We start from the raw sequence: 21,829 nt of genomic DNA, 5'->3' as shown, positions 1-21,829 counted from the left end.
TGTAAGTTAAATCTTAAAGAGGACGTTGCATCCCCACCCCTTTGAACATCAGCCGGACCGAGATGAACAAGGAGACGGATTCTTTTCTAGTTTGTCAAGCCCCGAATTCGAGATTTTTAAAAATAGTACAGACCAGACCATTCCTTTGTTCGATGACGGGACCATTTGCTTATTTTTGAATTTTGATGCGGGGGGCGGGGGAGGAATGAGGGCACAGCTACTTATTGGAGACAAAGGAGAAATCTGGGACTTTATGGGAGCTGGGACTGGGCAACTGGACCAACAAAGAAAGGCGGTCGTGCTCTTGTAAGCTCACATTTGTGTCCGTGCGCGATGGAAAGGAAACGAGAACGTTGTCCTACCAATGCAAACGTAAATATGTCGGGGCTGTTAAAGCCCTTTTAAAGTGCAGCGGTGAAGGTTTTCTTCCCAGACCTGCCCCATTTTTTGTTATTTTCTGCTGAAAACCCCCCCGAAGGCCAACAGCCTCAGGTTGCAGCATGAACGAACGGCTACCTCCGGTTTACCCGCGCTGATGTTTAAATCCCCCAAGTTTGAAAGCGCCAGTCACCTCCGCCCGCCCGCCCACCCGCCGTCCCTCCAGCACGAAGCGGAAACTCAAAGCCAGACAGTGAGCCGGCGGAAAGACTTCCGAGCCCTTCCCCTCCTGTCTTGCCCAGTCGCGTCTGAGCCAATAGCAGGCGCCGCTCTGAAAAACCGCGCTTCCCATTGGAGCGCGGCGGCGGTGACGCTCTTTGAAAATAGGAGCGGGCGGCGTGCCTGACGTACCAAACCCTGGGCGGTTTTACTCGTTTGGCGTGAGGTGCTCTCCGGCTCGTGCGGCGGCCGGACAAACGGGACCTGCGGCGGAGCGACGGGGGCCCAACCCACCCAAGTGAGTTTACAAGCCGTGGAGGGGGGAAAGCGGGCACGAGGGGAGGCTTTCGGAGGTCGGTCTCATGGGGACACCGGCCGTTGCTCGGCCGGCTGCGACAGAGAGCCGGGGAGAGGGTGTAGGTGGCGTCTCGGCGGGCGTGGTGGGTGTCTGGAGCGGAGGGGGCGCCTGAGGAGCCTTACAGAGCTTTGCGCGGGTGGGGGGGTGTTCAAATGCGGCCCTCCAGGCATCTCTACCCGGCCCTCCAGGCGTCATCCATTCCGCCCCTCTCACTGGCTCTCGTCCATGGCCTTTATGCCTAACACCATGTGTTACTGACCAGGGCTTGTGTTTGGGAATGGACAGGAGCTTACAAAAAACGATTCTTTTTGCATGGCTCGAATGCAAATTGGTGCGCGAAGAGGTCGTAGCTGCTGCTGGTGCTCCGCCTCCTTTTTCCTCTGCTCGCAGCAGGATGCTCTCCTTGGGCTTCAGTAGGTTTCCTCACCCCCACCTCTTTATAGGACGTGGTGTTTCCCCAGAGGGGGCTGCAAGGCAGAAGCATCAAGTGGTTATCCGCTTTGATATATATATCGGTATAGAAATAATAAAAAAATAATATCCTGCGAGGCTTTAGTATGTCTACTCAGAAGTAAGCTCCACCCAGTGCAGCGGAACTTGCTCATGGGTAAGCGGGTCTTTTATAGGGTTGCAGCCTGGGAACTATTCGGAGGGGATGCCAGGCTGCTTGGCGACTCTTTCGGGAACTGGTGGGCTGAGGGTCAGGCTGGGAGGTATTGTAAGCATACACAAGTTCAGGGGTATTTACTCTCCATCAGCTCGTTCTCAGTAACAAGAGAGTCTCTTCGTTTCCGTATTCGGCTGCCAGGTACCCTTTGAATTTAGCAGGGCAAGCCCGAACAGGAGGAATGGGAGGAGAAAAATGGAGATATCAAAAAGGCAGAGTGAATTTGAAGTTAGAAAAAGTCGCTTCTGTATAAACCATTATTAAGTCTCCCTTTCCTGGGGAAATTGGAATCATCCACAGAAATAGAGAAAGCTAAGATTTTAAGTTGTGTGCTCCAAGCAAAAGGTGGCAGCAAAGACAGGTGTCAATGCTGCTTGTGACTCTGCTGTGAAATGTGAAATAGCTTGTTTTTGCATTTAAAAAAAACCACAATTGTTTGTCAGTGCAAATTCAAGGTAAAGTAGTTTGTCATTCCATACTGCAGTTTGGAAGAGTCTGTGGCTGCTGCTGAGAGAGAGGGAATTGAATTTTAAAAGCCCTGTAGTGTACTTCATTCTGAATACTCAGTTGGTTGTCTGAGGTAAGGTAGTTTTGCAACAATTCTGTAGCATTTTCCTATGGCTTGGTGAAGATTAACATACTTTCTGTTAAGAAAACATCTCTCAAGTCATATCCAGCACTCAGCTTCATGCCAAGGCTTGTATTCCTTTGATTTGCATACAGAGTGATTGTGCTTTTCAAAAATTGTTCTTTAAAAAAGTTTGCATACTAAATAAGATTCAGACTAGGAAGAATGGGGACTCCTGTCTTTTCTGACTGTTTTTTTATTGGGAGGTACCTGTTCCCCAGTTCAATATGGTAGCACTTGAATTTTTCCTTTGATTACTATTAACTGCTCCCATTTCAACTGTGGAATAGATTTTATCTATTTAAAATATAAATTTGTGGGCATGTGTGTGATGTTTTTGAATCTCTGGGAAAGCGGAAATGGCAGGAAGGAGGTGGGTGGAGGAGAAGCATGCAAAATGGCCATAGGGAGGGGAAGCAAAGCTAGCGATTGAAGGAGGTGTAAAAGCGTAGTGCAAAAAATAGGTTGAGTGCTTGCTTAATATCCACTGGATATTAACATCAGGAGGAGCATTATTTATGAAAAAGATATTTGCACAAACCAATGCTAGGTAAAAACTGAGATTGTTACTGCATGTATCTTGTATGTAAGTTTACAACTTTGCACTACAATCATGTGTGTCCTTATTCAGCAGTAGTTCTGTGTTCAGTGAGGGCCTTAATAGCTGCACTGGCTCCCGGGACATGGGATTGCAGCCTCAGGGCTGTGTCACACATTACAGAAGTAGGCGTTCCTCCTGTCCCAATGCGTATGTGACAACATGTATTTTTTAAAAAATTAAAATGGCATATAGTTGGGTGCCTACCCTTCTCTCTGCCGAATGGTGGCAAGAGTCAATTGGGCTCCAGGCACTCACCCAGTGTCTGTGTTTCTTTCGAAAATTGAGACACGGCAGAGGCTGTTGTAGCTTTAAGAAATATGGTTTATTCACCTATTTACACTTTTAGTCTGCATGGAGGGATTCCAGACCTTACAGCATGGTCATTTCAAAAGGAACTTGTACCCCACAGCAGTGCAGCCCTGGAGTCCAAGGCATCTCTCCAACCCAACTCTGCAGATAGCCCACCCAAAGATAGATCCCAGCCCTCTTCCTGCTTCTTTTTCCCAGTACACATTGCTACCAGGTTCCCTTTTCCTGTTGCCTCAAACATAGTTACCGTGGCAACCTTCCAAATACCTGTCTGGACAGGTGTGTTTTTTAGTTAGCCCTAGCTTGGCCAGGTCATTTTGCATAGGCTAGCTCAGGAATTTCTCTGCAGCTTATATTTCTCCCTTCACATTCCAGTAATCAAAATCCAGCCATTTAATAATCTCTAGGGTATAGTTTTCCCCCCACCACTATAACAATATTTAATGGGAACATGTGAGAGGTTGCAGCAATTGACATTGGCTGTCTGGTTATATTTTTTGCAAGAGATGTGTAGTGAAAGCCACAGATCCTGCTGCCTTTTGCTCACTTCTGTTTTTAAGATGTAGAGTGGCCTTGAGGTATAGGAGGCAGGCAGAAGGTTGAGAAAACCATTTGAGTTTTGCAGCATGATGCTGTTTTACATTGTTGCAATATACTTCCTACCATTTGTGGGGAGATGAATGGATTTTTGTTTTTTTTGTGTGCCTTGAGCAAGAAGTCTCTTTCATTTTTGCAGGCCAAGCCATGTGGAAGATGGGGAACCCAGTGATGCCGGAAGAACGTGCAAGGAAGAAACTTGCTGAATTTCTACAAAATATTGACAACAATGACTGTGTGTGGATGGATGAGATTATTGAAGAGGCTAAAAAGATGTTTACGAGGTATGAGCAAGAGATCTAGAAATGGTGCCCCAAAGCATGAGTTTTTTGTTCTATGAATCCATTGAAATCACAACAGCCCATAACCATAGGTTAAGACTAGGTTTGTTACCCATGCTAGATTAATTTTAAATCAAGGCAACGGTAAATCTGCAAGGAAAAGATATTTACTTTATTTATTTTACAGCCCACCCATCTGGGTGTCTTACAGCATATCTAAAAACATAATAAAACATCACATATTAAAAACTTCCCAATACAGGGCTGCCTTCAGATATCTTCTAAAAGTTGTGTAGTTTTTTATCTCCTTGACATCTGAAGGGAGGGCATTTCACAGGGACAGTGCCACTACCGAGCAGGCCCTCTGCCTGTTTCCCTGTAACTTCGCTTCTCGTAGTGAAGGAACCAGCAGCAGACCCTCAGAGGAGGATTTTGGTGTCTGGGCTGAGCAATGGGGGTAGAAATGCTCCAGGTATATTGAACCACCCTGAGACCCTTGGGTATAGGGCGGTATATAAATTCAAATTATTATTATTATTATTATTATTATTATTATTATTATTATTATTATTGGGACAAGGCCATTTAGGGCTTTAAAGGTCAGCACCAACACTTTGAATTGTGCTTGGAAACGTACTGGGAACCAGTGAAGATCCTTTAGGACCAGTGTTATATGGTCCCGGCAGCCACTCCCAGTCACCATTCTAGCTGCCGCATTCTGGATTGGTTGTAGTTTCCAAGTCACCGTCAAAGGTAGCCCAACATAGAGCACATTGCAGTAGTCCAAGCGGGAGATAACCAGAGCCTGCACTACTCTGGCAAGACTGTCAGAATGAATGCTTCTGGTTGGATGTTAGCTGGTTGCCATAAGTCAGTGGTGTCCAAACTTTTTTCGAAAAGATTTGATGAAGTGAAGGGCCGTGAGGGCCGACCAAAGTTTTTTTAGGATTGAAGTTGTTGAGCTTTTTGGTTTTACCCCAAAGCGAGATTACATACTTGGAAGCTAAAGCTACAATTGTAGGGCATATAATTCTCATATGCTATATTATTAGAGAATATGTTACAGTATTAATGTGTTTTCTCATGTGGGAGTATACAACAAAGTGATTACTCCGTCAGATGTAGTACAGTACAGAATTTTATTGTATCAGGCTACCATCTTATTCAGTGTCATTAGTCTCTGGGTTTCAGGAAGTTTGATGCTGTGCCAGGGTCAGAAACCAGACTGGCTTTGGTAAAAGAATCCCAAGCTGCAAACAATATCCTGAACTTCAAACAATGTTTTTTCCTAGTCTTTACCAAAATGAGAACTTGAAAGATGAACTTTGAATGAAAGTGGGATACCTTCAATTTTAGCCTGTCATCAAGCCATTGTTTCTGAGGAAAATGTTGACATTCTCGGTCTCCAATAGCTTGACCTCTGTAGGAATCGATACCTTGATTGTTCCAATCCTACAGCATGAATTTTGTGAATTGGTCTGAAATAAGAAATTCAGTGAGTAGTTGGCAATATTCCTAGGTAAAGGCACTTGGCAGACCAGAATTTAAACTGCTGCTCTTATCTCAAAATAGTGGCTCCAGTGATGAACCTGAGCTGATGCCAAAAACACCATCACAGAAGAGTCATAGGAAAAAGAAGCGTTTTTCTTCTGTTAAGAATGATCACTTTGCTACAAAGAGGTAGGGAATGTATTTGTGGGCTACGTAGCAGGGAATAATCTGGAAGATAATGTTTAAAATTCCTAGTTGTTACTTCAGGAAAATGACTAGATTGGGTTGCAGTGTTTATTTGATTAGCTAAATATATTTTGAAGATTTAAAAATGTGTGCTTTTGTGCTTTTGTAATGAGGGATGGATTGTAAATGTTTTTTAAAATTAAAAATAATTACCGCCAGGAGATCTCCACACACTACCTCACAAAGCACATCACAACAAGGATAGGGCTTTCCTAACTCCATCTACCAGGTGTCCTAGGACTGCAAATCTGAAAGGAATCCCTTTGTCTGTCCCTGTCCATCAGCCAGTCTCTTAGTCTGTTGTCTGATGTAAGCAACATAGTTACCCTGAATCAAAAGACAAGGTATAAATCTTTAAAATAAATATTGATTCACAGTAATTTCATCAGCCCAAGGTTTGAATGATATATAAGTGGTAAATTGTTGATGTAACATTTCTCACTCAGTTTGTCTAGGATTTTTCAGTTCAGCTACGCTATTGTCCCTTGCAACACCAAATTGGTTTTATGACTCCATTTCTGCCAGCTTTGGCATGCAGTGAGCTTAGTCCCCATTGCTTTCCTTACAATGTGTTTCTTTTATCAGGTTGTCAAGAAGAGAGAGTACTCGGTTATTTTCCAAACGTATTACCCGAAGTCGGAAAAACTTGGAAATCAATGTAGAGAATGCCTCGCCTTGTCATCGTGTTACTAGATCTCGGGCTGCCTCATCTGCCAGCGTCTCAGATGCTCCTCTTAAGAAACTATCTTTCAATTTAGCCAAAGATCGGTTACCACTAGTAGTAATCAGTGCTAATGAGAGGCGTAGTGCAGAACTGCAGGCAAAAAAAGTGCTACCTCAGACAGATACAGCTGATTTGACTCTTAAATTATCTGAGGAGGGGTCTCCTATAAAGAGATCACCTTTGACCAAAACTTGCCTTGTGGCGAAAGAAACTTCTGAAGCCGAAATAAAAGAGGGACGGGGAATATGCAAGATGAAAATAGCAGAAGTACCCGGTGCCGCTGAAAACAAAGAATCCGGCACTCAGAACCAAGAACCAAGTGCCCAGAACCAAGAGGACCGCTGGGCTTCTGAATCAGAGGCTGCTCAGAAGTTAAACCAGAGCTCACAAGCACCCACTACTTCAAAAGCAAACCGTCGCTCAGTCCGCCTAAGCAGGACCTCCAGAGCCTCTATGGCTGAGAGATACTCACTCAGTACTAAAAGGGAAAGAATGATCCGGAGATCTAGTCGGAAGTCTTTGTCAAAGCGGAAAACATCCCAGCAGTCATTATCTGCTAGGCATGAAAGTTGTAAGTTTCAATAATGTGAGATAAGAGTACAAAAAAAAAGTGTTGCTGTTTTTACCTTGTAGCAGGCTTGCTTGATATGAACTGCAAAATGCTTCCAATATTTAAGATTTATTTCTTTATTTATTATTTTGGTTAGGCTTCTTTCCACTCTTGATAACTTCCTTTGTAGTTTCCAATAACTCAAGGCAAAAGTAAGGTTTATAATTGAAGGTGATGTATTGGACTAATTTTACTCTATACTCAGTGAGACTTTGTCTTGAAACACCTGCTTTCTATTTTTTAAATCTATCCTAAGTCATGTGGTGCAGGCCTTAAGTACATCTAGGGGAAACCTACTGCTATCATTTAGCTTTGGGAGCACTTAGCAATAGTTGGTTCTTGGGATAGGTGGATGCTGCCAAAATGCCCCATACTTGCTGCCCATCAGTTGCCAGCTGAGAAGGTAGGTCTTCTGCCAGTTTGGGGCGATGCATCAACTTTGTATCTCAGAGGAAAGTGATCCAGAGACATGAAGCTGCTGTGGAACAATCACTGCCAAGTGCTTACATAAATGTGTGCATAGCCAGAGGCTCCAATGAAGAAGAAGAAGAGGAGTTTGGATTTTATATCCCGCTTTATCACTACCCGAAGGAGTCTCAAAGCAGCTAACAATCTCCTTTCCCTTCCTCCCCCACAACAAACACTGTGTGAGGTGAGTGGGGCTGGGAGACTTCAGAGAAGTGGGACTGGCCCAAGGTCACCCAGCAGCTGCATGTGGAGGAGCGGAGACGTGAACCCGGTTCCCCAGATTACGAGACTACCGCTCCTAACCACTACACCACACTGGCTCTCCAATGAGAAGAGGCATGGTCATAAAATGTTTGGGATGCCTGCCAGTGATGTGTGTAGATTTGTGTTAATTTGTAACCTTATTTGGAATTAGCATGTGCAGTGAATAATGGGCAATAAACATTTTAAATAAAAGAAAAATAGTGGCCACCAGGAGATCTGTATACACTGCCTCACAAAGCACATCACAACATCCTACTCTCATCCTCCAGCTACAAAAGGAGCACCTGCATTCTGCTTATTGCTTGCTGACAATTTTGTGATGTAGGGAAGCTAATGCATTCTGTATATGCTACAGAAAGTAGACCTGGAGTATAAATTAACCATTGTCAGGTGTCTGTCTGAGAATGTGTTTCAGACTCCTTACCAGGCGGAATTGGCGAAAACTTTTCCAGTCACAGCAAATGATTTTTCCAGTACTGAAGATTTTAAAATTTGAGCACTTGTCCCTTAGCCAATGGTAGATCCCAGTGGTGCTTAAGGAGGTCCAGGATGCTGTTATCTATTGTGAGGTGCAGTGTAAGAGCCAGGATGCTTCTGCGGATGTTTGACTTTGTTGGAGATGTAACCTCATGTCTCTTCTCATTCAGGTCATGTTGCTGTGGCTGAAGAAATTACTGAATCTGGGTGAGTTGGAATTAGAATCTTAGATTATTATTTTTTAAAGTGATGAATTTAGGAGACGTGGCTAACTGAGGAGCTAAATGGTAGCATAACTACCACAAGAAGATAAACACATCAAGTGGGCTTTTAAAAAGCGATTTAACATACAGCAGTGTACAGCTCCAATAAGGTAATGCTCCGGGGACTACAAAGTCCAAAAAGCAAAATGCTAAAACTTGATTTAAGGGAGGAAGCATCTGTTCTGAGGGCTTGGACAAGGCCTCAGACTCTCAAATGGCACATCAACAAAAAGGCAGGAGCTCAGCTTTCTAAATTTGGGATGATAGAGTGTCATATGCTTATATAACCTAAATCCAGCAAGTGCTAGCTTCAGACTGGGGAACTACTCTAGCCCCCTTTGAAAGATGGTTTGACACGCTATCAGGAACCTTAAAGAAATTTCCAAAACAACTAATGAAGCTGTGAATACAGCCCTTGAAAACCAGTCTGAAATTCAATTGCTCCAAATGACAACTGATTATCTATCACTTAGGCTAGGAGAATAGGTGGAAAAACCTTAACCTTCATTATTTACCTGAAAAAGAGGGAGGGGGAGGTATGGATGCATTTATAATCAACCGGACCATGAATCTCACTGTCTCCAGTGGATTTAGAGTGGGCTCATAGACTCCTGAGCAGGTGAAACTCCAAGAGACTCCAAGCCTGTATTCTTGGCAAATTATGTTTACGGAGTTCACTATTTTATTTATAGATCTGGTCAAAGTCTAGGTACTTATTCTGACAGTACAAGTCTTACTATTCTCAACCCTATTAACAGCCCCTCATGGTAGTTCTGTCTTTTCCTTCCTTTTCTTTTCTTTTCTTTTCTGCCCTACTGAACTTCCCTCCACATTATGGTCGAACCTTATAGATTGGTGAAAGTGTGATCGCTTAATGTAAAAGGTTCAGGTGCTGCTGTTAAAAGAGCAGAGGTAGACTCTATCTTGCAAAAGGAAGGAACGGACATTATGCTTTAGGAAACTCTGAAGCTGGGTAAAGATTCCACAAAAGTGGACTTGTACAGACCAATAGCACTTATAAATGTGGACGCTAAGCTTTTCGCTGCCATTATAGTGAAGTACTTGAATGTTTTTATAACCTCCTACATCTCCCCTGACCGGACATGCTTCATGCCATTTTGAAGCATTGCAGGATCGGTAAGAAGGTTTCTTGATATAATTTATGAATTGCAATCTAAAGAAATGCCAGTATTGTTACTTTCCCTGGATGCCTTTAAGGCCTTCAATACAACATACCCATCTCCCTTAACTGTTCCTCATAAGGCTTGGTTTCCAGACCATTTATCATCTTGGCCACCCTCCTCTGCACAGGTTTCAAGTTGTCAGTGACACCACATACACAATGTATTTTTTGCGGAAATTGTATTAAATAACTAGACTTGTACCCAGACAGAAGAGAAAGGAAATGGTGAATCTTTTTGAAAGCATGGCAGCAGTGAGGTGTTGTATGGGCTTTCTGTAAGTCTAGTATGAGCTGAGGCTAGAGTTCAGCTGATAGGTTGATAACTTCATTTCATTACTTCAATGCATTTAAAGATACAATGAAATGATAAGACCAATTAAAATTCATGCTGCAAGATAGAAGCATGAAAGGAATTTGCAAAGTTTTTACTTTTAAAAATATGCATACCTTTTCTCTCTTAGATTGATGATAGAGCCACCATCTCAGAAGGTAAGTTCTAAAGAAGACTAAAAGAAGTTTAAGGCCACAATCCAATACCCATTTACCCAGCAGTAAGCCCCACTCAACTCTATGTGACTCATTTTTGGGTAGAACTGTGTGGTTAGCAACCATCCAGACTCAAGCAAAGGGGAGTGTAATGTGCATGGAAGAGTTGGATGGCATTCCATGGTGCATCTTCAGGGTACATCTGTCCTGCCTCCAGACCTGCTCAACACTGACATGCTGGATGAGATGTTTTGACAGAAACTGCACGTTCAGAGTTAAACACACACAGACTTAATCTGCAGTCAATCCTTTGAAGTTCATGATTGCATCATTTGAGCCTGTGCATGTTGGATTCCACATTAGTGAACCTGAGTGCTGTCCTGGAATGCCTTCTTTCCTATGGCTCTCACTGAAGTGCCAACATCATTTTTAGAGATACTCAAAGGGGCTTAGTCTGCCTAACATTATTTGTGCTAAATCGTTAAAGGACCCACTTAGTTGTCTAGTGATCACACATCTATGGGAGGGGCTGGTACTGAGAAGGAATTTGCCTTTGCTGCAGGTTGATGAGAACCCTCGCATGTCCCTTCGTTCTCACAAGGCCAGTCTGCAAGCAGTTATCAAACCTGTGGAACAAGATGGAGATGACAAAGGTCAGTATACTCCTTGGCTAAGTAGCGGAGAAGGTCAACGGTGAGTTGGATAGAATGTATTTTGAGGAAAAGCAAGTTTACAAGCCTATTATTTGCAAGATGCTCAGTTGCTCAAGCAAAAATAATGACTTGACTGGCCAATGTGGTATAGTAGATGGTGTATTAGTGTTTGACTGAGAAGTCCAGGTTCAAATCCTAGTTTGGCCATGAAGTTAATGAGGTGAGCTTCAGCCAGTTTTCTCTTGAACTAATCTACATTGAAAAATTGTTGTGAGGAAGCACTGTATGCTGCCATGAGGTCTTGGAAAGGAAGGGTCCTATAAAAATTCATAGCAAACTTGGCTATGTCACATACACAGGAATTCAGCTGGTTCTTTTCTCCACTTACGTTTGAGTTGTCCCCCAGCTTGTTTCCTTGCCCTTAGCTCTGGAGTATACTAAGGAGCCAAACGAGCTCCATGAAGTGGCGCTCAGGGGTGATCATGTTAAGAGCCTGAGCCATTCAGATTTCCAGAGGTCAGCCAGAGCTTTGACAGGAGCACACGTCATATCAGCCAGAAAATCCCTTGGAGCAAGCTGGAAACCTACTGGATCCATCAGCTTCCAAGGCCAAACCATCCTCATAAATCTCAACCGGAAGTCATGACAAGGGACTAATGTCAATATGCCCAACTTTCAGATCAACCTCTTCCTGCCCAACTGAAAAATGGTCTTGCGTATGTTGGAAGATGCCTGCCTGCTAGGCAGGTGCCAGGTCCCAAGAGACTCACAGAATGTATTCCTGCATATTTGCTGAATAAGGATGAAATCTCATCATGTATTGGCAATATGCTTAGTCTAAAGTAGGTTTCACCTCTTGCTGTTCAGTATAAACTTGGAAAGCAAGTGAAGAAACCCATCTGGGCTTCCATTAATATGCATAAGACAGGCATACCCAAGAAGTGCTCCACCAAGTCACTTCTGCAAAATCCAATTAGTAGTATTCTGTTTTTAAAGAAACATTTCATTAATACACAGCCCAATGTACTGAGTCTACACAAGCTTGATTTGCTACATATTGAAATTCTAGAAATCAGAATTATGTCTATAAGGGAAGTAAATAGTATACTCCAGAGCTTAGGGCAAGGAAGCAAGCTGGGGGACAACTCAAATGTAAGTGGAGGAAAGATCCAGCTGAATGCAACCAAACAGTGCTGAGGGTTCATCGTCAAGCCTACCTAGTGACAGTGAAGGCAGCAAAGACAACATAATTTGCTGCCTCCATTGCATCCTCTTCTGGGTAGTGCAGGACCTTTTACATTCTGGCCCAAAGGAGGTGGTGGAACCAACAGTAGGTGACAGTGACCTGTTTGCAAAGCATTTTGCGGAGGTTTTGGTCCTGCTTGGATGGTTGTTCCCAGAGGGCGTTGCTTTGGGAGTGTTCATCAGTTCCATGGAGCCTTCAATGTGTGGGAGCCTTCTCAAGGTTTGATTTTATCCCCTGTTCAGCTGTTCAACATCTACATGAAACCACTGAGTGGAGTTATCCAGAGGGTTGGAGTACATTGTCAGCAATATCCTGGTGATACACAGCTCTACTTCTCCTTTACATCTGGAGGAGAGGTAGTGGATGTGCTGGACTGTTGTCTTGCCTTAGTAATGGACTAGATGAGAGGCAACAAACTGAAGCTCAATCCAAATAAGACTGAGACACTGCTAGTGGGCAGTTCCCTAGATCAAATGACTAGGATGTTGCCTGCTCTTGATGGGGTTACACTTCCTTTGAAGGAGTGGGTATGGAGCTTGAGGGTGCTTCTGGATCCATTCCTATCTCTTGAGACTCAGTTGGCCTTAGTGATGCGGAGTGCCTTCCATAAGCTTCTGCTGGTGGCCCAGCTGTGCCCCTATCTGGACAGGGACTGCCTAACTACTGTTGTCTATGCTCTGGTAAACCTCTAGGTTAGATTATTGCAGTGCTGGACTGTCTGAAGATGGTTCGGAAACTTCAGCTAATGCAGAATTCAGTGGCATTGGCTGCCATTTAGTTTCTGGGCCCCATTCAAAGTGCTGGTTTTGACCTATAAAGCCTTCAGCAGCTCAGAACAGCAATACCTCAAGGACTGCCTGTCTCCATATGAACCTACCTAGACCCTGAGATCATCCTCTGAGGCCCTTCTTTATGTGCCTCCACAAGAGGTCCAGAGGGTTACAACATGAGAACGGTCCTTTTCTACAGTACTGTACTCCACATTTGTGAAATGTTCTCCCCAAGGAGGTACAGTTGGCACCTTTATTATACACCTTTAGGTGCCAGGCGAAAATGTTTCTCCTTAACCTGGCCTTTGGCTGATTACCACCGATTCCCTTTTAAATGTTTTGTGGAAAGGGGGGTTATTGGTTTGTTTCTGTTCTTATTTTTATTATGTATTTTGCCTTTTTTATATTGTAACTTTATGGTGTGAACTGCCCTGAGATCTATGGTATAGGTCTAATAATCATAATAATAATAACTCTGCCCTGACAATCATAAGTATTCATCCATTTGTTGACTAAACAACTTTGGCTTCAGGCCTTTGCTACATAAAACACTTTCACCATCACTAATTGTAGCTCTCTTTCTCTGTATGCAGGGGGAAGTTCTGAAAGGACTGATGAGGTGCAAAAGCAGCCCCAGAGTGCTAGGTATGTTTTCTTTGGACAAAACCTCCATGGAGCAAAACAAGATGATGATATCTGAGGATTAAGTGCTTAGTTGTTCTATTTGGTTGACACCTGTATGCAGGTTGAAGGTGCTAGGATCTAAACAGTGGAAGAATGGAAGGAGAGGTAGTGAAGGGAAGATACAAGATGGGTATTCTTACAGTTTTTTTCTCCTGTGAGGAGAGAGGATTTTCAGAGAAGACTGTAAGCATCATGAGAATAGGAGAGCAGGTCCATTGGCTGGTTGATGGGTAGCTCCTATGTGAGAGGATAGTTAATTAAAATACTTAACTGAGCAGCTATATTTCTTCTGGCCTCAAAGAACCCTAAGCAACAGAGAATGGAGCCAGAGTCCTGTACTTCCCATGGTAATTCTGAGACAAGGAGGTGGTTGATTTCTCTGCTGGTGCATCCTATGAAATGAGCCCTGTATTAATACTTAATGTTTACAGGAGGAAGCCAAGCTATAAAAGAGCAGTTTATGAGCAAGATGAAGGACAGCACTCAGAGGAGGACTTCTCCCCTGCAAGGAAAAGGGCTGTATCTCCTCAGTGCCCTGCCAGCAAAGTAAGTCGAGAATTCCATCTTTGGGAGCGAACCAGGTCCCATCATTTGCCTTCCAAGGACTGATCACTTCCTGTATTTTTCAGGTTGTCCGTCCTTTCAAGACATTCTTGCATACAGTGCATAAGAACCGAGTGCTCATGATGACCCCTGGCTCTTTGAGTCGAAGTGCAACCATGAAATCATTCATCAAACAAAACACTCCTATCCAGGCCACTCCCCAGGTAGAGTGAAGTCCTGTTTTGTTTTGTTTTGTTTTGTTTTGTTTTGTTTTGTTTTGTTTTGTTTTGTATACCACCTTGAGTTCCTAGGATGAAAGGATGGATGTAAATGTAAGAAATAAATTGTACAAAAACTTCACACGGGCTTAAGGGAAGGAGGAGCTGTAAGAGTAAGAGGGCTTAAGAGACTGAAAGGACTGGCATTGGATTGGATGAGAGCAACATTTCTCCTTTGCGTTGAGCTAACCAGCTTATGTCTTTGACTGCAGGTTGTGAATTACTCCATCCCCACTCCATAGCTTAGCTTTTCAGTGATCTTTTAGCATAAGTTTATTGCATGCCATTTGGTTAAATCCATTACTTCTTCTTGGGTTAAACAGGGCTTGACTGGTGAAGCATGGCAGATTGCTGTCATTTGGTGAAGAGAGTTGAATAGGGCAAATCCTATATCAACTAGTGGTCTAGTCCATTTGTATTGTTGGCAATGAAATACTGATAATTTGGGTGCTAACTTCCAAAGGCATTAATTATTTCTCAATCTTCTCTTCATACAGCGGGGGTTTGTTGTAAGTAACAACATTTGGTCTCACAGTAGCTGTATTTGTATATCATTAACATGGTGTGTTATCTAATGGCATTCTTAACCTGCATAGTGACTTAACATTGCTTCCTCTTTTTAAGATGGAATTATAGCATTTTATTTAGTGTTTATTAGGGTAATCTTACTAAAAAGTAGATAATGGGTAGTAGCATTGTGCTATTTTCCCTGTAGTAAGAAAGCCACAACCATTTCAAAACACGATAATCAATAACTGCCATTTCTTCTCTTGAATGTCTTAACATTTTTTCTGTTTAATTATTTTAAGTTTAGAATAAAGTGCAAAAAGAAACTAGATGCATTCTTAAGATCTTGGTTCAGTTTGCACTGGTGGACTTGGCCTTGGCTCTGGTGGTCCAGAGCTTTTTCACTTCCATTATGCACACTTACATGGTGTGATCATTGAATTCAGGGAGACTTCCTTCTAAACAGGGATGCCTATTTTCCTCCTTCCTTACGTTTGTTAGAAAGTAACTACATAGCTTAATTTGGGCAGATTAAAAGGCTAAGGTTAGCTATCAGCTTCGTTTTTTCATCTAAGGCAGTAGATCAAACTTTTTTTTTTAACCATGAGCTAGCCCAATCATATTGGCTGCTGCATTTTTATACTCCTTACAAGTTCTATTAATGCATGGATATTGACAGAAGTACCCAAAATGAAAGAATTTTTGCAGGTGTGTTGCTTCTGTCAATATTGTGTGATGGTGATAGTGGAAATAGCATCTGCTTCTATGTAACTGAAGGCAAAGGAGCCCTGTCTTGTGCTGGATCTACCTGTCAAATCACTTGATGGCTTGTCTGAGGTCTGGGCATTTCTAGACTGCATGTAGGGCGCAATATTTCAAGAAGGTAGACAGAAATTACCAGTGTGGTGTTGCTATGTGATTCTTCCTACCCAATCCACCATAAGGTGCATCAAAGCCTTTCTGAAATAAGTAAAAGATGCATGCTCTAGGTCTAACAATGCATTCAAGTACTATAGAGAGTGTTGTCTTATCACTAACTGTTTGCTGTGATTTAGCTGTGGGGGGCGGGAGGGAAGAAGTGTAGAACAGGCATTGTGAGGGATTGAGAAGTTCTTGCCTAGCTTGCTCTTGGGAAAAATTGGTGGCTCAATTTGTGCTCTCTTTTTGTAGCTACTACACTTTCACTACAAAGGATGTTTTCACTGTTAGGAACATTTGCCACAGTGGAGAGAATAGTTCCTTCCAGTTCTGTTGCCTGTCTTCTACCGGGGGTGGGTTTCCATATTACAGTAACTGTTAACAGACACATCATTCTTTTCATGTGTGCTAATGAACTTCTGTCCCTACCTAGCAAAAGGAAAGAGAACGGTTAGAGTCTCAAAGAAAGAGGGAGGAAGCAGAACAACTAAGGAGGCAGAAACTGGAGGAGGGGAAAAAGCAGCGGCTGGAGGAGATAAAGCGGTATGCATCCATAGACATCCTTCCAGTTACTCCTTTCCTAGTTCTGCCTTGGAGCTTTTTCTAACTGAACTCCTGTGTGCCATCAGGAAGCGCGAAGATCGCCTTCGCAAGGTGTTGCAGGCTCGGGAACGGGTAGAGCAGATGGAAGAAGAGAAGAGAAGGCGGCTTGAGCAAAAGCTTGCTCAGCATGAGGAGAAAAATGAGAAGGTGAACATGAATATGGCCAGAGAGCATTTTGAAAATGTGTGTTCTTCAGAGTTTAATTATCTATTTTGAAATCCTAACTACTCTCATCAGGGAAATATGCCCCATTGTATTCAGTAGGACTTAGTTTCTGAGTAAACCTGGTTAGGATTGTGCTGAGAGTCTTATCAACCCAACAAGTCCCTCCCTCCGTGTGTTTGTCTTGTGAAAACAGTGAAGGGCTTAGAGTGTTTGGTAGGTTATAAAGGACACATCTCTTACATTACTGTGTTAGGCTTATCTTGTTTTTAAAAGAAACATGATATACACAACCTATTGTAGGTGCGTGAGGAAAAACTGGCAGAGGACAAAGTTAAGAAGAAGGTAGCTGCCAAGAAGTTGGAAGAACTTGAAGCCCGGCGGAAACAAGAAGAAGATGCCCGTAAAAAAAGAGCTCTGCAGCTGGTAAGGGCAGGGGTGTGGGGATGGCTGGCCATGTAGGACAGTAGGCACACCCCTGTTGAGGCTAAATTCAAAGCCATGTAGCTGCAGGACTTGAAGAGGCTACTCTTTCAAGTATTTCTATGTCTTTCATGGCCACAAAATCTGTAGTGATTTTTAAGGTAACTGCTACTTTAGCATAGTATATAGCTCCAGTTAAGGATCTTTAAAAAATAAATAAATGTCTGCCTCTTCATCAAGCTTCAGAGGTTGACAACTTGAAGGGGAAACTTTACTAGAAATCTAAGTCTAATTCATAAGTTTGTCTTGCCTGAAGTATTCACTGTTGCTATTCACCTTTGAAACATAGGTGAATAGCAACTGAATACTTTAGGGTGGTTTTCCCAGGTTGACTTGAGGATTTGATTCATGCCATGCAGATGTTTATGCATAATCTATATGACTTCACTACAGCTCTTTAGGTCATTATGCTAAGAGGAGTTGGCAAAAGTTTTTTTGTTTTATAAGGAGGGCCCTGCTGGGTCAGATCAAAGGCCTGTCTAATCCAGTATCCTTTCATCCCAGTGGCCAGCCAAATGGGCGGGGTATAAATAATAAATTTATTTTTTTTTAAATTATTATTATTAGTCCCAAAGCAGGGCATGAGTGCAATAGCACTAGCCTGCTGTGTTTATCTTTTCAGGAGGAAGAGCGAAGGCACAAGGAGCAAATGCAGAAAAAAAGGGAAGAAGAGGAACAAGAAAAGGCTAGAAAGATTGCAGAGCAGCATCAATTGGAACTAGAAAGGGAGAAAAGGCTGTTTGCTGAGAGAGAACTAGAGAAGAGGCGAGAACAGGAGAGGCTCCAAGCACAGCGGTAAGAACAGAATGACTGAGCAACCTACTTGAGAAGGCTTCCAGTCACTCAGCACAGCCAGCCCATATAGGGCAGAGTGAAGACTTGCTCCTCCTGGTCTGCCGCTGATGCCCTGCCCCCTTCAAAGGCTAATACTGGCCAGTTTAAATTTTAAAAAATGGCAGACGATCCCATCATCCCCCACTGCCAGTCATAGCTGAAGCCAGCAGCTAGCACCAAAGGGAGGATGGGGCTGCTCTCCCACCCCCAGGGAGCTGGGCCGGGCTGCAACAATCGCCCACCCCATGAAAGGGTAGGTGTTCTTTTCACCCATCTAAAAAATATGGCTATGGATGAAGCTGTGGGGGGGGGGGAATGATTTGAGCCTCAAGGTGTATGCCACAGGCTATTGGGAGTGCTGCCCAAGCTAATGCTGGGTGTACAGGTCATGCTTAAGGTCATGATCCCCTTCTTTCTTTGGATGGTAATGAAGTGTCTTTTGTCTGCAAGGGAGCATGAACAGAAAGAGAAGGAGAAGGCTGCTCGGCTGCATAAAGAGGTTTTAGCAGCAGCCAAAGAGAAGGAGCGACTCAGAAAAGAGTTAGAGGAAAAGGAGAGGAAATTGGTAAGTGGTTCTCATGTTTCTATCACATGAATATATTCCTTATACTAAAAGGTATGTTTTCAGCTCCCCAAGTCTGGGTCCGGTTGCTTTAGGGGAAATTTAAATTGGCAGACCCTGTATGCTTCTTCCTGGAGTGCACTGTGTCATCAAGTGTAGGGTGGGAGCAGTGACCTATCAACAGCACTGTGTGGCCTTTTTGTGTTTTAGCAGGAACAGCGGCAACAAGAAGAGAAGCGAGAGAAAGCAGCTTCTGAGGCTGAGGCCAAGGCTTCCAGCAAACAACTGAATACAACAGTGGTTATCGAGGTGAGCTACAAACCACAGATCAGGCGTTGAAAGGAGTAATGATGGCCCTGTTGACTTGCTCTATAAGAGAGCATGTGCTGCAATGCACAGGCCTACCCACAGAAGCACATTACCTTCAGTGTGCCTTGAGGCCACTTAATAAAGGCTTTGAACGTAAAGTCCCACATATGTTTTTCTGACCCAGTTATTTCCAAGTCTGCCTTCTGCAACCTGGAGCACTAGATTGACTGCAGCTCCCATGATAGGAGTTGTAGTCCAAACACCTGGAGGGCACAAGATTGGGGAAGGCTGCTCTTATGTGAACAGCTACATTAAATGGAGCAATATATCTTAAACCCTGAAAAGGGCAGCAGGCCAAAATCATATACTTTTCTGTAAAAAATTATTGCAGAATATTGAGGTGCTGCTCCCCACTTTGTATGTGTTTGTGTGGGGGGTTCTTTTGTTGCTGACCCTGTTTCCCCTTCTTGGTAAACTTACTGCATACATGTCAGAATTTTGAGAGTCTTACCATCTCTTCTCCCTCACCCCCTTGGATTTCGTAGGCAGAGACATAACATGAAAGTGCAGTGGCAGAATTTAAAACACACACTCCAATAAAAGGAGGAAGTTGTGAATGAGGAAGAATATTTAGACACATGTTACACATTGGAGAATACGTACAGATCTGTTGGCAAGTGGGGTTTGCTATAGTTGGTGTGAAAATAAACTGTTAACGCTAACTGGAATTTGGAATTTTTGCTTTGGACCATCAGCTTCTTGCTGGTTGACAGCTGGTTATCTCAACGGAGAAAGCTGTACTGTATAAAAGAAGGGGCCTTTAAAGAGTAATGATGTGGCCATTGTCAGAAAAGTTGTGCTTCTTTAACTTTGAAAAGAGATTTGTTGCTGGTGGAGCGAGAGATCAGAGGGCCTAGGGCATGATTGGTTGCAGTGTGTTTTGATTGAGGGGGGCATGCTGCTGGGTGAAGCTAGCCATATTGACTTGTAGTTTGTCAGGTGGTGGTGATTCATCATGCTCTTCTGATAGAATAAGTTCTTTCCTAAAAGGCTGTATTGAGATTCTAGCGCAGTGCAACAACACTAAGTTGGTAAAGCATGAGACTCTTAATCTCAAGGTTGTGGGTTCAAGCTTCATGTTGGGCAAAAGATTCCTGCATTGCAGGGGTTTGGACTAGATGACCCTTGTGGGTCCTTCCAACTCTACAATTCCGTGATTGTAACTTTGCCAGCAAAATCTGGTTCTATACCCAGTGACTTAGCTCTCTCCTCATCTTCTTTCCAGAACTCTACTAGCTGTAATTCCTACCCGATGACACCACAAGGCCCTAAACAGCCCAAGATTGATGTGAATAATTATGGAATGGATTTGAACAGTGATGATTCAACAGATGATGAGAGTCAACCCCGCAAGCCCATACCTGCTTGGGCTACTGGTTTGTTTGAATCCTTTATAGCTGATCTTTCCTTATATTACTGTATGGGATGGGCTGCTTCAAGGTGTGATGGTGAAGGTGCGAAAACCACTAGCTTTTCCTCCATGAATTTGTCTATCTGCTGCTATTAGTCATGACAGCTGAATGGAACTTGTGTGTTCAGAAGCAGCATGCCCCTGAATACTAGGTTTAAAGGAGGAAGAGGCATTTAGCTGGCCACTGGATGCTGGGATAGACGAACCTTTAGTCTGACCAAGCTTGCAATGCTGTCTACTTAATGTTTATGCTCAAGTACTTGAGTGTTTATTAATATCTTTGTTCTCGGGAGGGGGGGATAACTTTTTTCAAACTTCCAGCCTGCAACTTAGGAAAGTGCTAGGAATCAGGTGTTGATACTTCCAAGTCGTTTGAGAATATATAGTACATCATCGTCTTATTTATCTATTTATTTATTTATTTATCTATCTTTTTATTAATACAATAAGCTCACTATTTATGCACATTTAACTTAAGTGCATTCAGCTTTATACACATCACAATTTAAAAAAATTAGAAAGGGGGCAGGGTTCTAGGGAAATGAAATTGGCAATCCCACCCGGCATTTAACCCAATGTGTTTTGACTAGATGCAATTTTGGCTTTAGGGATGTAACCCTTGCATAAGTTGTGGGCTTACTGTATAGAAAAGTAGAACACATTATAAAAATTACACCCCTGTATTGATGCCCAGTATTTCTGTTCTGTAAAGCTGAGTCTGGGATATAATGAAAGGGCACCTTTCTTTTTTTTTAAAAAAAGACTATTCAGTCCATGCTGGCCTTTTTTTTTAAAAAATGGACTGTGCTAATGGAAAGTCTTTCACAAGAACAGTGGAACGTCCCCAGTTGCGAGAAACCATAGTGCTTGAATCCTATTTGCTGGTTTCTCATAGGCATCTGTTCACTGTGAAAACAAAATGTTGGACTAGATGGGCCATTAGCCTGATCCAGCGGGCTCTTAGGTTCATTGGATGCAACCTATTATCTTTGAGTTGAGTTCTTCATGAGCATTATTAATGGCACATAAAACTTGGTTAATTGGCTTCAACTGACTGTACGCTGTTCTTCTTTCCCTTAGGAAATCTACTAAGCCAGGCAATTATACATCAGTATTACAAACCAGTTGACACCACTGCCCTCTTTGGAGTTGTGAAGAGCCCTAAACTAGAAGAAATATTCAAGAAGAGCAAGCCACGTTACTTCAAACGCACCAGTTCTGCAGTGTGGAACTCTCCACCATTCCCAGGTGGCAGAAATGTACCATATGCTTTAAAGATATGATGTTTTCTAGATCTCATGGATGTGTGGTATTTTTGTTCAAGAAATGTATTTCTAAATGTTGAGTCCCTTTTTTCTTGTTTATATTAATAAATGTTGCACTTCTAAGGCAGTTTTTGTCTCTGTGATGGGGAGAAGAGAGTACAGATTGCCAGCTGAAATTGGCAAGGATGAGTGAAAATCATTTGGCCTATATTTAACTTACTGAACTGCTAGTAAGAGTCTATGTGGTATAGTAGTTAATATGTCATGCTGAGAGTGAGGAATTATAGGTTC

At 42.9% G+C, this 21,829-nt stretch overlaps 1 protein-coding gene across 5 annotated transcripts; it reads left to right on the top strand.

The window, feature by feature from the left end:
* The first annotated feature begins 13 nt into the window (after positions 1–13).
* INCENP (inner centromere protein) lies at positions 14–21,665 on the top strand. Of its 5 annotated transcripts, none has more exons than XM_083729006.1 (18): positions 14–895; positions 3,897–4,041; positions 5,611–5,718; positions 6,361–7,070; positions 8,489–8,525; positions 10,226–10,253; positions 10,813–10,903; positions 13,513–13,564; positions 14,035–14,149; positions 14,233–14,370; positions 16,283–16,392; positions 16,479–16,599; positions 16,918–17,040; positions 17,720–17,892; positions 18,382–18,496; positions 18,704–18,802; positions 20,088–20,238; positions 21,354–21,665. In XM_083729006.1, exons 2-18 carry the CDS (start codon positions 3,905–3,907, stop codon positions 21,554–21,556), a joined length of 2,511 nt encoding a protein of 836 aa, XP_083585132.1. In that variant the 5' UTR covers positions 14–895; positions 3,897–3,904; the 3' UTR covers positions 21,557–21,665. The 5 variants fall into 5 exon arrangements, with proteins under 5 accessions (XP_083585132.1, XP_083585131.1, XP_083585130.1 ...); XM_083729005.1 differs by having other exon boundaries at positions 21–125; XM_083729004.1 differs by lacking the exon at positions 14–895 and adding an exon at positions 1,091–1,562.
* Positions 21,666–21,829: the final 164 nt, after the last annotated feature.

This window comes from Podarcis gaigeae (genome assembly GCF_964106915.1).
Source record: "Podarcis gaigeae genome assembly, chromosome: 1".
In the NCBI taxonomy this organism is placed as follows: Eukaryota; Metazoa; Chordata; class Lepidosauria; order Squamata; family Lacertidae; genus Podarcis; species Podarcis gaigeae.
The sequence above is the reverse complement of the archived record's forward strand: the minus strand, read 5'-3'. Positions and strand labels throughout refer to the sequence as shown.